This window comes from Oncorhynchus mykiss, chromosome 7 (genome assembly GCF_057628025.1).
Source record: "Oncorhynchus mykiss isolate SJ-2025 chromosome 7, ASM5762802v1, whole genome shotgun sequence".
Lineage (NCBI taxonomy): Eukaryota > Metazoa > Chordata > Actinopteri > Salmoniformes > Salmonidae > Oncorhynchus > Oncorhynchus mykiss.
Window position 1 is genome coordinate 13,019,456 of NC_143028.1, and position 16,384 is coordinate 13,035,839.

Below are 16,384 nucleotides of genomic sequence, written 5' to 3' on the forward strand. Positions count from 1 at the left end.
AAATGCATGGCATTCAAGTAACGTTTAGTTATTAAAAAAATAATTTTCATAGCTACTTGTTTTTGAATTGGTGAACCAGTTTGTAGTGAACAGTTGAATTCTAGAACGGAATTCTTCACGGAAAAAAACGACCGTTCAGATTCGCTCAACGGAAAAACATGATGCCCCTAAACTACATCTAAAATGGGTTGGATAAAGGGAGAGGGTGAGATAGAGGACTCGTACAAAATAAGCAAAATAGCTGCCCATGTACCTGATCTTGTTGTCTACAGCACCCTCACCAACGATATCCCCTACGCAGAGAACTTTCATGGAGTCCTTCTCTTCGCGGATGTCTCAGGCAAGCTAATCTCAGTAGCTAGCTACATTAGCTATCTCGCCAGCTAACATGAGCTGGAATTCCCTTTCGATCTACGTTTAGAAGCTAGCTAGCTAACGTTTGCTAACCCACTAGCTGGAAGTCAACTAATCCATTTTGTATATTTTTTAGGCTTTACTAATCTGACTGAGAAATTCAGTTTGAGTAGCAAGAAAGGCTATGGAGCAGACGAGTTGACACGCACGCTTAACAGCTACATTGGGGAAATAGTCAGTCGTAAGTTAGCGATGGTTTTATTAAGTTAAAGCAATACAATATCAATCTAACGTGATGTACCGTTAGTTAACTTAACTTAGAATAAATTAGTCTAAAAAAATAATATTACCAAGCAATGCTTTGTTGCCTGTATTTCAGATATTCTTGATGCTGGGGGAGATATTCTGAATTATGCAGGTAACAATAGGCTTCCCTCTCAGCTTTTAGACACAGATTCACCATAATCACAATTCCTACCTACAGTGCTTTTCAACTCTTCATGGCCAAACAACTTTTAATCACAGGCGATGCCATCTTGGCTCTATGGACTGTGGAGAGAGTCCAGCTCAGTGAAGTAATCTCCCTGGTAGTCAAATGCAGCCTCAACATCCAGGACCAGTGTGGAGTCCGGGAGACAGAAGTGGGCTGTCAGCTAAAAGTTAAAATAGGTGCTTGTCTGAGTCTCCTACAGGCCGAGAGACGTGTTTGTGCTATAACACCAGGGCCTGCATTCACAAAGAGTGCAGATCTAGGATCAGTTTTTCCTTTTAAATCACAAGGAACACATGCATTTCGCTGCACCTACAATAACATCTGCTAAATATAACATTTGATTTGATTTTGATTTGAATAAGGGGGACCTGATCCTAGATCAGTACTCTACTCTTTGTGAATTTGTGCCCTTATTATCCGGTTACACTTGACTTTATAGGCTACTAGAACCTCAAATATGATACCCTTTCTCCTCTGCTGTCCCAAGGTATATCTGCTGGGAAGCTCTCCAAGGTGATCGTAGGAGACGAGATCAGTCAGTACTTTGTGGTGATTGGCCGGGCGGTAGACGAGGTGCGGCTGGCAGAGGGTTTGGCGGTGGCCAGCACAATCATCTTGTCACCTAACGCCTGGGAACTATGTGAGCGGGACAACATCGCCATTGACCCCATAGAGAACGAGAGAGCCGTGAAGGTGTGTGTGTGTTTGTGGATGGATGGATACATTTATGATGAATGCAGTTTCAAGCAGGCAGGTGGTTTCTAGATTACTTTATGTGAATGGTTGTCATTCAATGCAGGTGCGATACATCAAGCGAGAGCCCAGTTTCTCTGTTGAGAAGTACCAGGATTCAATAGGAACGTCTGTAGAGCATGACAAAGTGACAAGAGGTACCGTAACGAGAGTAGCTAGATATCAGCCTGTGATATTTCTACTTCTACGGTTGTGTTGTAACATCCTAACCAGTCCTTTTTTTTGGTCTACAGAGTGTGTGAGGAGAGCATCTCGACTGATGCCAAACGCCGAGCTTGAGAAAACTTTACGGAAGTACATCATGAAAACGGTTTTGCAGAAGGTAAGAACCTACCTACTACCGTCCACTTTCTGTACAATAGCAAAAGTTGTCAGTTTTTTCCCAAATCAGAATCACTTTGTGAATGTATAAATGTAGGCTCTGTTTTAATGTCCACACTACTACTAACCTAGAATTAAGAAATGTATTGAGCTAAACATTCTACTAAGTATGTTAGTACGGTCACTGGAACGTAGCCATGGTTTTCTATTCTGACCTCTCCTCCCTCGTTAGATAGATGACGACCAGCCTCTGGAGTATCTTTCTGAGATGCGTCCGGCCACCATAGTGTTTGTCAACATGCAGTTCAAGGGAGGAGAGAGTGACCAGGAGCAGTGTATGACCATCCACCAGGCTGCCATTGGCATTGGTCAGCAGATAGTCAAGCACCACGGGAGGGTCAATAAAGTGTTCATGTTCGACAAGGTCAGTTAGTGGTTTGTTCAAGGTGGAATCCTGGGGGTTTATTCAGTAGGAACCAAATGAACGTAACCAGGCTGAAACAGGGAGGGACTAACCTGAACTTGTCCAATAAGAAATGCAAAATGTTTTGGTACGGTGTGAACAAATGAAAACAACCCAGCAATTCTCTGTTCCCGGTGGCAATGAGAAAAACTACAAGCACAATTAACGAGAAACAGAAACAATGGGTGCACTCACCAATACTTTCTTCTTCAGTCAAACCCGCTATATGTTTTTAAATAACAAGGAATTTGTTGCAGGGCTGTACTTTCCTCTGTCTGTTTGGGCTCCCTGGGGACAAGCGGGAGGATGAGAGTGCCCACGCCTTACAGGCTGCCTATGGAGTACATGACCTTTGCCAGAAAGAGATCCGCAGCCTCAAGTAAGTCCCATTTGATCCTAATATTCTAAGACCACATGCCTTTAATTTTTATCAAGCTACAGATGTAGGATTTACATTTTATCACCCTGTTGCCGGATCATTTCCCTGCAATGCAGGACATGTTAAGTGTATTTGAGGTTTGTAATTTCCACTTGATTTTCCCTTACGAAAAATGTATAAACTCCTACAAAAATGACCATGAATTATAATTCACATAATAATTCACATTTTCTTTTGCTACAGGACTATTTTCCTGCTATAGAAAACTGGCTCAAATTAAGATCCTACATCTGTATTACACTTGAGGGCAATATGTTGTATAGTTAGTTAACAAAAGGTCCAATGTTGTCCAACAGGACTGTCTCTGTTGGAGTAACCACAGGTCCAGTGTTCTGTGGTGTAGTAGGACATCCAGTGAGGCATGAATACACAGGTACAATACACCTTGACATCCTCTTGAACTCTCAGCTGGAACTGTGCTTTGCCACTGCCACCTTACTATAACTTGTTGTAGACTCTTTTATATTGTTTTTTTTTAACTCACATAACTATTATTTTCAGATTTTGACCAGTGCACTTTGAACTCTATCTCTGTGTCCTTTGCCGTTAGTGATTGGTCGTAAGGTGAACCTGGCGGCACGGCTGATGATGCACTACCCCGGGGTGGTGTCATGTGACAGCGAGACTTGCTACTACTCAAAACTGCCCGCGTTTTATTTTAACGAACTGCCCAAGAAAGCCATGAAGGGAGTCAAGAACCCTGGAGTCCTTTATCAGTTCATGGCCAATAAACAGCAGATGTACGACCATCTGATGTGACCAACATCATTTATACTCCATTAACTCTTGACTGGTACTCACTTTCATATTGAGGACTGGACTATTGTCATGTTAGATAATTAAGTGTATTGTCGTGGCTTTCTTGTATTGAAAAGCTACATAATGAGACATTGCAATTGTAATAAGAAATTCTAAAGGTTCATACATGCTTATAAAACAAAATCTAATCTCCAGAACTGTTGGTAAAGCACCTATGTCCGTTGAGAGAGAGGAGGGATATCCTCTTTTGGGTGAGTTTTCTCAAGTATTGACGATTATGAATGACATGCATTCATCGTGGAAGATCACATTGATTTGAATGATAATGTTGCGCTCATAATGTTGCGCTAGGCCGAGAGAAAGAAATTGAAGTGTACTCCAGCATGCTGAAGGGCTTCTTGGAGGCCAGGGCTGCAGGTCACAAGAACTACAACAATGTTTTGATCTACGAGGGACCTATCGGCTATGGCAAGAGCCGCCTGCTGGCTGAGGTGGTATACAGAACAGCCAAGGAGGGAGTCAGGTCAGTGCCAGCTGTTAGTTTAGCCTGGTCCCAGATCAGCCTGGTTAGTTAGCCTGGTCCCAGCTCAGGTCTTGGCAACTACGATGGTCATTGTCATGCCAAATGCACAAACAGATCTGACACCAGGCTAGTTGATAATACAAACAGATATGTGCTGTATCCCAAGCCGTGGTCATTTAATTTCGTTGTAAGTCAACTCCAGTAGTGACAAAGAAAAATAGACATCAACAATGGGGGATTTCTTTCAGAGTGATCTCTTTTGAGCTGGCCAAGACGGACATCAAGCAGTCCAACTACGCCCTCCAGACCCTACTGGCCATCGTCATGTCAGTTCAGAACTGTAAGAGCTACGCCGAGCGAGAGAGAGTCCTCCTCTCCAAGATCCTAGACCCAAAGATGAGGCAGAACCTCTGCCTTCTCAATGATATCCTGTTAGTCAAGGTAGGTCCTTGACTAACAGGTCTCTGAACTGTTGCTTTTCTAAAAGTTCTTATTCTGTTTGGTAGTAGCTAACGAGGGTAGATGGGTCTTTTCTGTAAGATCTGTTCTATGCTTTTAGTTTCCTGTGTCGAAAGATGTGTCACTCATGGACAGTCAAACGAAGAACAAGAAGATGAGGAACTACTTTCTGGAGTTGTTTTGCAAGGTAATGTAGAAGAAAATAACGTGGATGATGTAAAAACACGACTTAGGTGGAGAATTGATTGTTTGATTACTTAGAATTCAATTGATTCGTGATAACTACGTGTGTGTGGTCTGTCCAGTTCGCCGAGGACGAGCCGTGCGTGTACGTGTTGGACCAGGCTCACTTTGTGGATCGATCCTCATTGACCTTCCTGCTCGAAGCATGTGAAAAAGCCTCGGTTCTGGTGTGTATGGCCCTTCTCCCCCACACCAGTCAGAGCGGGCCCTTCTCGGAGCTTAGCCGCATCATCAAGGACCCCCGGACCCTCTACCTTAACCTGCCTGGGTTGGAGCCCCCCGTCATCGCCCAGCTAGCCTGCCAGATCCTGGGGGTGGTCCGCATCCCTAGCGAGGTGGAGCTGTACGTGTACACGAACACACACACACACACTGTGTTAATATACATATGTTACACATATCGACTCGCCGAGGGTGTCTCGGGGGGGAGTTGGGAGTTTCACACCTCACACACGTTCAGGTTACCCACTTGTACATACAGTGAAACAGGACAAATATAAGCACCCCAATTTGACCTTTGACCCCTCAAAGACAACTGAAGCATCGAATTCCAGAGGAAGTAAAAAGTCATTTATTTGAATGTACATTTTTGAATTGGCTTGTCGACTCTAGCAATTTTTTAAAGACTCATTCTAAGGCTGTCATTGTCTCAGTACATGAATATTTCACAGAAGAAGCCGAGTTACCTCATAAAAACATGCCATGTATCAATTAAAAGTGTCATCTGTTTTATAGGTTCCTGGTGGAGAGAAGCCATGGAGTTCCATACTACTGTGAGGAGCTCTTGAAGAGTCTGTATCTGGGAAATCTGATCGTGATCGAGGAGGTGGAGGGGGAGGATGAGGCTAAAGACGTAGACATCCTGTTCCCTGAGCCCACCCTGGTGGTACACTGCTCCAAACCCAGCCAGGTGGGGCAAGAGGAGGACGCCAGGGCCGGAGCGCTGGGTAGGAAGATGGATCTGTTGGCTGAAAATGTCTGAGTGGGAGGTCTCCCGGCCTATTAACACCCTTGTCTGTGAAACGGACAGACCTATTGGCTGAGAATATATGAGTGGCAGGTTTCCCAGCCAATCAACACCCTTGTTTGTGAAACACTGTAATGTTGCAGGTCCACCCAAGGCATCCATGTTGAAATCCCGCAAGATCACAGCCCTGGACCATTTTGTTGACCGTGCTTTGGTCTGTTTTGTCGGAGAAGCTGCCAAATTCCACGAAGTTCCCATCCCTCTGACATTGAAAGGTGTGGTACAGGGTTCCTGCATTCTGCCCCCAAACACAATGCAACCTCATCTCATTAGTCTTATTTGATAGAAATGACTCATAAATAAAACACTAAAATCATTAAGGATGTTTTCTGTTCAGGCATGTCTATTGGCCTACTAATAATAAGTTCCATTTAGCTGACACTTTTATCCAAAGTGACTTAGTCATGCATGCATACATTTTACATATGGGTGGTCCCGGGAATCGAACCCGCTATTCTGGCGTTGTAAGCGCCATTCTCTACCAACCAATCTACTAATGAAAGGGAATTCTATTCAGGCATGGCCCTGGCCCACCTAGACCACCTGCAGCCGGCCGACCAGATGGTGGTGAAGTGTGCTGCCATCATCGGCCAAACCATCACCACGCAGATGCTCATCAACATCCTGCCAGAGTCAGAAAACCCCGACAAGCTCAACCTGTCGCTCACCTCCCTGTTCAAGTCGGGCACGTTTGAGTGCGGCTCCAAGCCCAAGCAGTTTACCAAGCAACTCACCAAGGAGTCAGAGTGCTGGGACGCACTCAACTGCTACTGTGTCCAGGACAGCCAAGAAGACGTCCGTGAAGGTCAGTAGTGGAGCTGAGGCTAGCGCAGACAAGGAAAACTTTCACTCTCTCTACCTCTCTCTGTCTCCCCTCTGACTCTCTCTACCTTCCTCCCCCCAAATCTATCTCCCACTCTCATGTATATTTCTCTCGCCCTTCCTCCTTCGCCCCCCCTCTCAGAAGTGTCAGGCAAGGCATCTGTGGACGGCGCGTGGCGCTGCAGGGTGATGCGTTTCTGTACGGCCCTGGTCAAGGAGACGGCCTACGAGCTGTGGCTGAAGGAGCAGAAGAGAGAGATCCACCAGAAGTGTGCCAGCTACCTCCTCAAGCAGGCCCACCGCTGCAGGGACTGCGGCATTGCCGAGTTCATCTTCGGCCACAAGGCGGCTATAGGGAACAACCTCATCGAGATCCACCCGAGTTTGCTCAACGTACAAGAGTCTGGGGAGGCCCTGTTCCTGGGCCAAAGTACACTGGGGCTCCCCAAGGGTGAGTGATGGACCCACTGACCTCTCCGCTAGAGAAGCACACGCAAGCTGAGAAAACGTACACAAACACTCCCTGAGAGACAGACGCAAACACTCATGCTCGGCCAAACACACACACACACACACACACAAACACTTCATGCAGATTGATTGACACTAGTGACGCTGTAACCAACTGATCTAAGTAACCATTGAGGGTTGATTTGACGTGTGCTGTTGCTGTTGTTCTCCTCTCCACCTCTCAGAGACTATACAACTGAACCAGGTCAGCCCTTTGCATCCCAACAGGTAAGGTTTTATATTCTACCCCTGGTCCCAGATCAGCTGGCCAGTAATACAAGTGGGCTGATTCCATAACAAATGTATTTGTGTGTTTGCGTGTGTCAGTGAGGAGGACGAGTTCTTGTTGAAACTAGATTCTATGGTGAATGAGTACAACACCACAGTGGACAGAACCAGGAAGTGTAGGTGTGCCCAGGTGACGGAGTGTGTGCTGTGCCCCATGGTGCGCCACTGCACAGGCGTGGGCGACGTGCCCAAAACCTTTTATTACCTGCTAGAGACCGCCGCAGCATCGGCTTACCTCTCCAACAACCTCAAGGTGTGTGTGTGTGTCCTTTACACTTTTTTCTGATCTGTTCATGCTCATACAGAAATTCTCTCTCTCTCTCTCTCTCTCTCTCTCTCTCTCTCTCTCTGTCTCTCTCTCTCTCTCTCTCTCTCTCTCTCTCTCTCTCGCTCTCGCTCTCGCTCTCGCTCTCGCTCTCGCTCTCGCTCTCGCTCTCAGGCCCTGTCCTATTTAAACGAAGCCAAGATCATACTGGATAATCTGAAAGTGGGCAAGCCGGCCTTTGAGACTGCCGACCCGAAAGTCAAAGTGAAAATCAACAACTTTGAGAGAGCCTGTATTTTCCGTCTCAGAGGGGAGGTAACAGTTCACTGAAATGATATTTATGATCTCAAAGGATAAGGAAAATAGTGCTTTTCTCAAACTAAAGTGTTTAGTTTGTTGTACATGTAGGTGTTGTACAACACAGGCCAAATCGAGGAGGCTGAGAGCATGTTTTCCAGCGCCCTACGGCTCCTGAACAGACGTCTCCCTACGAACCGCGTGGCCATGTCCCTGAAGTATGTCTGTGAGAAGATGAAGAGTCTGTGCTACAGATTCAAGAACCCTGACAACCCTGGGTGTGTTCTATGTTCAACAAGCCCCTATAAAGATTAAACCAATTTTATACACAGCAAGCACTATAATATCAACTATTTTCAGTTTATTGACGACAAAATAATACAACATACCGCAACCTACAATTAAGTCATTTATCTGCATTCAACTCAAACAGTAAAAAAGTTTTATAAAGATAAACTCTAGCACAGTGGTGATGTAGGCGCTCCACCATCAATTGAGTGGATCTTACAATCGTGTGCATGCTCCACTTTTTATAAAGGTTTTGTTGTTTAGATGTTGTTATTGTTGTTGTCTTGGTGTCCAAAGAGAGAAGAAGCTGGCGTTCCTCCACGAGCAGATCTGCTGTCTGTCGTACATGTGGCAGATCGGCTGCATGAGGAGAGCTCCCAAGAACATGCTCAACGCATCGCTGGCCATCACTATGGAGATGAACTCAGCCCAGAAGAGTGCAGAGGAGACCAAGGTGGATTGTTTACTCTGCTTCTCTGTTTTTTACAGGGTTTGTTCGGTCAGTGGAAATCTCAAACACAATGTGGCTCAGTGTGTTGAGAGGGAGAGGGGGGAGAAAGAGAGACACTGTTCAGAGATTGATTCATCAGGAAATACAGATGATCTGACATTCTCTAAGTCTTCCATCCTTTAGAGAGTATACAGCAGGGATAAATAAAAGCACCCGCGGGCTGCCAGTTGGGGAACCCTGGTATACATTCACCCCTACACTCTTCCACATCCCTCTCACTCGCAGACACACCACCTCTGTCTATAGATCATCTTCTCGTGCATCGACTACCTCCAGTATTGTCAGCTGAATGGCCAGGACGACCGGTGTAAGATCTATGAGAGGATGCTGTGTGGAACCTGTGTTGAGCTGCCTGACTGCATGGAGGGCCTGATCCTCACCAGCTACTTCATACGCTCCCTCTCCATCGTCAAGCTCTGCTCCGGAGCCCTGCACGACTCCATCCAGTATGGTGAGGAGAGGAGTGGATGTGTGTCTTCGGTTTAAACAAATAAGTGTGTAAGCAAGCGAGACAGACAGAGAAGAAATAAATAGCAAAAAAGTTTCAGTATTGAAAGTAGTTCTACTTCTCAGGTCTCCGAGCAGAGCAGATCAGCAAGCTGACGAACCGCCGGGGCCTGGACATGTTGGTGATCTCTGTCCTTCACACACCCCTCCTCCTCACACAGAGGTGAAGCACTACTTCTACTTGTTTCTTTTACTGGGATGTGTACCTTATCTACTGTTGAATACTATGATACCCAGGTATGAGGAGTGTGTCCAGCTGATGCAGAGTCTGGAGTACCTGGGAAACAGGACCCGCATCAGCACGGCTAAAGGCTGGTTCTATGCAGGCTGCTTTGACTTCCTGCTCTACTCAGGCAAGTTGGATATTCCATCACTGTGGGACACCATCTCCACGTGACATATCTTAGTTAATGAACTAATGGAGAATAATTATAAATGCCATTTAGTTTTTATCCAAAGTGACTTAGTCATGCGCGCATACATTTTACATATGGTTGGTCCTGGGAATCGAACCGCCGTTGCGAGCTCCGTGCTCTACTAACTGAGCTACAGAGGACCACTAGCATAGGTTGGGTCTCATGGTGTGTGTTCCAGGCTTTGCCTTCCGTCCGTTTGAGGAGTGCTACACCTTTGTGGAGGAGTCCCAGTCAGACCCTAACCTGGTGGCTGACAAGAGTCTGATGATGAACCTCTACTCTGCTCTGGCTCTGTGGTCAGTGGACTGATAGAAGTGTTATGAGTAGAGCGCACATGATTATTTTCTCTACTTGCCAGAGAGGCATTTCTGTTCTACATAACATATTTCTAGCTAAACGTTCTACAATGTTTTGCCTTTCAAAATGCAGCCCTAAGCTATACTCTAGTCCACCCTACTATCTTTGCTGTCTGTGTGTGTGCGTGTGTCCCGTTCGGCCTAGGTATGCCCGTCTGTGTGAGTGGGAGAAGGCCTGTTTCTTCTACACCAAGGCCTGTGGAGTGACCCGACAGGCTCCCTCATCCATCCACTCCATCAACGGCGTGGTCATGTTCCTGGAGTGTCATGTGCTGCTGTTCAGAAAGGCCCTGGTGGAGCACAACCAACACATCAAAACCATCTACCAGAGCACACAGAAGGTAGCCTAGCAACGGGTAGCCTAGCGACGGGTAGCCAAGCGACAGGTAGCCTAGCGACAGGTAGCCTAGTGACGGGTAGCCCAGGTAGCCTAGCGGTTAAGAGCGTTGGGCCAGAAACCGAAAGGTTGCTGGTTCGAATCCCAAAGTCAGTCGACTTGAAAAAGCTGCCGTCGTGCCCTTGATCAAGTCACTTAATCATAATTGCTCTGGATAAGAGCGTCTGCTAAATGACTAACATTTATGCACACGCTCACACACACTCATATTAGGACGCTCTGTCTTTCTCTCAAGCTCTCCCTCACGCACATATGCCATCACATGCCCCCACACACACAGTTGTGTATAATGTACCTTTAGAAAACTCACACAGCCAAATGATAAATGTTTTCCCTGAAACTGTCCTAATAGCCATAGTATTTCTTATGCAGCACTTCACAGAGTTCAACCGGAAGTACTCGACCAGCAAGATGTACGCGCCCCGGGTGCTGCACCTCAGAGCTTACATGTACGTGCTGGCGGGCCACGAGGCTCTGGCCAACGCCATCCTCAACAAGGCTTTAAAGCTGTGTCAGCAGCACGGCAACAAGCTGGAGGAGAGCTGGATCACACAGAACCAGGTACAGTACTGGAGGAAGGGCCTGAGATGACAAAACTCACACACACACAAAATCAGGCAGGACGTATTGGATGCATGGCTCATCTCACACACAGTCGCACACACCCTGTAATGAGTATTCACAGGAGGCTGCTGAGAGGGGGACAGCTCATAATAATGTCTGGAATGTAGCGAATGGAATGACAGACACCTGGAAACCATGTTTGATACCATTCCACTGATTCCGCTCCAGTCATTACCACGAGCCCGTCCTCCCCAATTAAGGTGCCACCAACCTCCTGTGATGTGTATGCAGTCATCACACACACAGAACAGAAACCTCAACCACATGCATTTAGAAGACTGCAGTTACACGTCGTATACCATGTAGTACAAGCCAGTGGAGGCTGGTGAGGGGAGGACGGCTCATAATAATGCCCGGAATGGAGTGGTTGGATTGGTATCAAACACGTGGTTTATGTGTATCATGACATTCCATTTACTCCATTCCAGCCATTATTATGAGCCGTCCTCCCCTCACCAGCCTCCACTGTAGTAGATGTATTTTCCCCTTGATAGCCTACACAAGTAGTGCGTATTAGTATGTATTATTTATTTATTTAAGGACATTTCTAATATGTTGTGAATATTCTCTGTCTACCTCTTCAGATTTCGTGGTTCGGCGTGTTCAGGCAGAGTACCAGCAACTGGTTCGCTTCCACTTTGACCATGCCCAGCTGGGAGGAGGCTAGGGTGATGGACCCAGAGGCGCTGGCCCATACCCGCTACACCCTAGTGGGTGTGGGGGGCGAGATCTGGGCTGACAACTCCAGCCTGCACCTCGCCCCAAAGGCAGAGGACACCCAGCTCCTCAAAGGCCAAGGATAGGGACCCGGTTCCTTTATTGAGAGTGTGGAGAACACTGTATATGGGGAAAGCTATTGGAACAGATAGAAAGGAAGTAAGGTCATTGGCGATTTGGTTTTGAACTGTGATGTGTTAGGGGTTAATGAGTGTTGGTATCATTTCATCTCGATCCGAAGTGGATGGCCAAGATATGAACGTTCACCAAATGAAAGGATGTTTCAGTCACTTTATTGTTTCCTACATTTCTCTCTCTTTCTGTCATTTAACAAATCACATTTATAATAGAACAACAAATATCTGAATTGATCATTTTCCACAGATGAGTCGATAAACTCTTAAACATAAACTTGTCTTCAGCTATCAATACTAAATTTAAAGGCAGATTTCCACAAGTAAAGTGGCCAAAATTTGATATTGATATTGATCCATTCTTATTTCTCTAATAAGTAAAATCCATCAACACAGTACAATGGGATAGACGTCAACGACATAAAAACCACGAGTTTTCACTTACCCCAATTCAAAGTTTTTAGTAACATATTAGTAACACTTTACACATGAATAAAATATACTATGTATAGTACATCGTTAAGAGTCTTCACTTTATTACATTTTGCCCTTTCTCACAAAGCTATTATTGCATTTCTATCAATTAACCACAACAGCCGGTAGAAAGACACTGCTAAGTTTGATTCACCTCGGTGCAGGTGTTTAAATACAGTTACTGGTAGTTCAGAATCAGAACACAACATCACTTTGTAGGTGTCAAACAAACTGGAATGCAGGAGAAGATATCACATAACGTACCGACAGGGTGACTGGAACAGTATGCCGGTAAGACACATTTGTATGCCCGTGGAACACACATGTACAGTGCCTTCCTGAAAGTATTCACACCCCTTGACTTTTTCCACATTTCGTGTCACAAAGGGATTAAAATGAATTTAATTGTAAAATTCAAATCTATTAATAATTTTAAAAAATACAGTAATATATCTTGATTAGATAAGTATTCAACTCCCTGAGTCAATACATTTTAGCTTTTCATTTTGAATGAATTTGTTAATTTCAAAAAACAATTCCACTTTGACATTAGAGGTTATTGTTTGTAGGCCACTGACCAAAAAATCAAAATGGGGAAAAAGTCAAGGGGTGTGAATACTTTCTGAAGGCACTGTATCTCTACATGGTCATCAAACGACTTCAAAGACAATTTGATCGTTAAAACCAGAGATCCTATAAATTACTACATGGTGTTCATTGAAAGTCTATGGTTAAAACCCTAAAGGAATCACATTCCCAATAGGTACAGAATGGCAGGGCTATGCTAACTGGAATGTAATGGTCCCCAATGCCTGAAATATAACACTGGCCTGTAATGGAGAAAGAATACTATCAACAAATCTTCTGGAAAATGGCAGTGAAAATTTTTACAAATGAGATTTCAAGAAAAAAACTTGTACATTTAACACTTTAATTTGATACATATACAGTATACTGTTTTCGTATCGTTAAGTGCAGAGACCCGACAGTGATGTCAAATTACAAAACTAAACACATCGATTATTCCATGAACAAGATTTTCGTTGTATACTGTAATTTACTTTTTTTAAAGGATTACTATGCTGAAAAAAATAGAAAAAACATACAAAATACAAACGATTCCATTAAAAAGTAAGGTTGCTTTAAAAACTATTTGGTTGAGACAGATGTAGGATCTTAATTTGATCACCCTGTTGCAGAAATACTAAACCTGTAGTGTATTTACGGTTTAAAAAGCCGTCTGAAGTTTTGTAATTTCCGCGTAAAAATGTCAGACTTGATTTTACCTTATGAAAATATGTTCAGCCCTTACAAAAATGTCCATTAATTATAATCCATACTTCAGGATTATTTTCCTGCTGTAGCAAACCTGCTCAAATTAAGATCTTACATCTGTCATAAATTGGCCCACGGGTAGATAGACATTATAATATGAATTCCTTGCTTCCTCTGTTGCTGGTATCACCATACATTGACATACATAGAAAATAATCACAGTTAATGTTTGTTGGTTCCTCCATAGGGTAACACTGTTTCTAAAAGATTTACACGAGTTGCACACACACACACACAGTCTTACATGACGAGAACGCATGGTGCAGCACAGTTCAGAGGTGGTCGAGTGTGGCACGTTAGGAGTTATTTTCCACAGAACGGTGACGAAGCCGGTATGGATCACAAACTCGTCTCTCTGTCCAACTTTGAGTCCTTCCTCTTTTGTCTTCTCTCGCAACCACTGGAAAACAAAAGGCTATGTGTCACAAACAGTATTAGAGGAGACACTACATACAGTATACCACTGAACTGACCAGCTGGATGGCATTGTGTATTGGAGCCCTGCATGGCAGAAGTGTCGCGCACTCCATTGACTTGGGGTATTATTACCATCATGCATAACCACCCTAGTGATGCAGTTGTCCCCAACCACCACAGAGGCAAACCACACCAGAGCATGCGGTGTGTGTGTGTGTGTGTGTGTGTGTCTGTCCACCATACCCATGCATTCACATTCCCCAAACCAGTGAGCATGAAACATTAAAAACAAAGAGAGACGCCTTGGGACATTTGTTTAGACCTGAGTGCCAACTTTGAGTTGGTGGTTTCTACTGTGGATCTTTACGGGTCAAGAGATAATAGGTTGCTCCAGGGTACTTAAGACTGAAGTCCCACACTCAAACTACAGGCACACTTGCACGACAAAAGACCATCACGTTCATATTGGCACCTCCACATCATACAATGATAAACTGCACATTGGTTCTAGAAAACTGCAATGGAGGGACAAGATACGTAACACCATGCCACGGAGGATTGGGATTCACTTACCTTTGGGATAATGAGCTCCTGAGAGGTTAGGAAGGGGAGCTTATGATGGGAATGGAATGAGAAAGGATAGGAGTCAAGATAGAAGTTAATGACCATCTATATCTCTACAACGAAGGGCAGGACAAAATCCACCTTTGATATCCACATGAAATATGTTTTACAGTATTCACACCATGAACAATAGAAAACAGGACAGTAGTTGAGATTGGACAAGTAAATGGCCTGCGGCTAATATACAGGTCCAATAAATAGATGAAATGGCATTTTTGGTGAAACGTTGATATCGATTGATTGATTGGTGGACATTCCAAACCTTTTGGAGCTTGGCTCCTTCTTGGCGCTGTCACTGGGACTAATACTATTCCACACGTTCCCGAAGGAGCCTTTGGACATCTCGTCGGAAATGTTCACCGTCGCGGGATCGCTCCTACAGAACACAAAAACCAAGGGTGCTCTGTCAGTCACTGCAGGTTCTCATGGTCAAGACATCCTCTGAAACGTGTTGATGCTTAGGCCCTGATCTTGAATTAGTTGAAATCGTTTTTTTTCTGTTGCTGGCTCTAAAAAAAGTGTGCTTGTGCCGCGGTATTGACACAACTCATGCGCAACATGGCCCTCTATATAGTTAGTCACCAAAACCTGTACCAGGTTTTTTTTTTTTAAACTAACTTTTTAGTGCCCACAGTCTCTGGGTGTTTCGTTAGTTGGACTTACTTGTAATTTCCTTCCAGTGGCAAAGTAACTATCCCCTCCTCCTCCACTATAATACTGGGCTCATCCTGGAGAGAGAGAAATGAAAAAAGTGACTGTTAAAATCACACACTATTGCACCACAAGCCCAGATGATTGATAGAGTCATAATGTGTTAACATATCTGTATGGCTTCAATATGTTTAAGAGCACCAAGTACTGTACACCTCTTCTTCTCCTTCCTCTAGTTTCTTCTTCTTCCACTCAGGCATCAGGTCGTCCAGCCAGCTCAGCTCCTTCTTGGTGAACATGAAGTCCAGAAGCTTACGGATGAACACCAGAGCCAACACCTAGAGAAGAGAAGCACTTCTCCTTACATTCTCCTCCTGTCAACCCAGTGTGGTGAATGACGTCGACACAGGCTGTACCTACTCTACGTAAAGCTTAAGGTGAATACCGAATTCAATATAAAAGCTAAATAAATGCCAACATACTCAGACATAACGTCTCTTTCTCAATCGCTCTCTCGTGCACACGCACACACACACACAACCCCCCCCCCACCACCACCACCACCAACACGCCCAAATACACCCAAATACAACCCCACCGTCCACACACACACACACACGTTACCATCATGGGGAAGACGATGGCATAATTTGAGGTCTTGATGACCCACAGCAGGACCAGGCAGCTGAGCTGGATGATGGTGAAGAGGTGGACCTTCCTCAGGGGGACGTGTCTCAGGTAGATGAAGTCTGGCTGGTGCTTGGCCGGCATGCCAAACAGCTTGAGACGGTCAAAGAACTGGATACCTCTCAGCGAGGACGCTCCCATGTACAAGAACACTCCATACAGTACAGGCATGGGGATAAACTGGAAACAGACAGACAGCTCTCCATTTAGTCTTCAACAGTTACTGTATG

The 16,384-nt window shown here is 44.9% G+C and overlaps 2 protein-coding genes across 3 annotated transcripts in view; one reads left to right on the forward strand and one right to left on the reverse strand.

Annotated features, from left to right (window-relative positions):
- Positions 1-127: 127 nt before the first annotated feature.
- On the forward strand, positions 128-12,480 carry LOC110528803 (adenylate cyclase 10). Its single transcript, XM_036982855.2, has 32 exons — positions 128-340; positions 491-595; positions 734-772; positions 880-1,023; positions 1,335-1,540; positions 1,647-1,737; positions 1,834-1,922; positions 2,154-2,345; positions 2,642-2,763; positions 3,120-3,196; positions 3,374-3,563; positions 3,778-3,833; positions 3,934-4,105; positions 4,354-4,546; positions 4,665-4,751; positions 4,870-5,150; positions 5,543-5,754; positions 5,918-6,049; positions 6,352-6,639; positions 6,799-7,107; positions 7,352-7,394; positions 7,494-7,707; positions 7,894-8,034; positions 8,128-8,294; positions 8,602-8,758; positions 9,062-9,266; positions 9,389-9,485; positions 9,560-9,675; positions 9,917-10,034; positions 10,240-10,435; positions 10,864-11,052; positions 11,700-12,480. The coding sequence occupies exons 1-32, from the start codon at positions 184-186 to the stop codon at positions 11,916-11,918; spliced, it is 5,004 nt and encodes a 1,667-aa protein (XP_036838750.2). The 5' UTR covers positions 128-183; the 3' UTR covers positions 11,919-12,480.
- The window catches only part of LOC110527425 (sodium-driven chloride bicarbonate exchanger), a 37,240-nt gene continuing 32,965 nt past the window's right edge, over positions 12,110-16,384 (reverse strand). Inside the window, exons 13-18 of one of the 2 annotated variants that reach the window (XM_090240320.1) lie at positions 16,092-16,334; positions 15,683-15,805; positions 15,480-15,544; positions 15,079-15,192; positions 14,766-14,804; positions 12,110-14,175 (exon numbers count right to left, since the gene is read on the reverse strand). In XM_090240320.1, coding sequence (XP_090096446.1) covers positions 14,792-14,804; positions 15,079-15,192; positions 15,480-15,544; positions 15,683-15,805; positions 16,092-16,334 — 558 coding nt within the window. In that variant the 3' untranslated portion in view covers positions 12,110-14,175; positions 14,766-14,791. The remainder of the gene's footprint in view (positions 14,176-14,765; positions 14,805-15,078; positions 15,193-15,479; positions 15,545-15,682; positions 15,806-16,091; positions 16,335-16,384) is intronic. The other variant, XM_090240321.1, reaches the window with a different exon arrangement.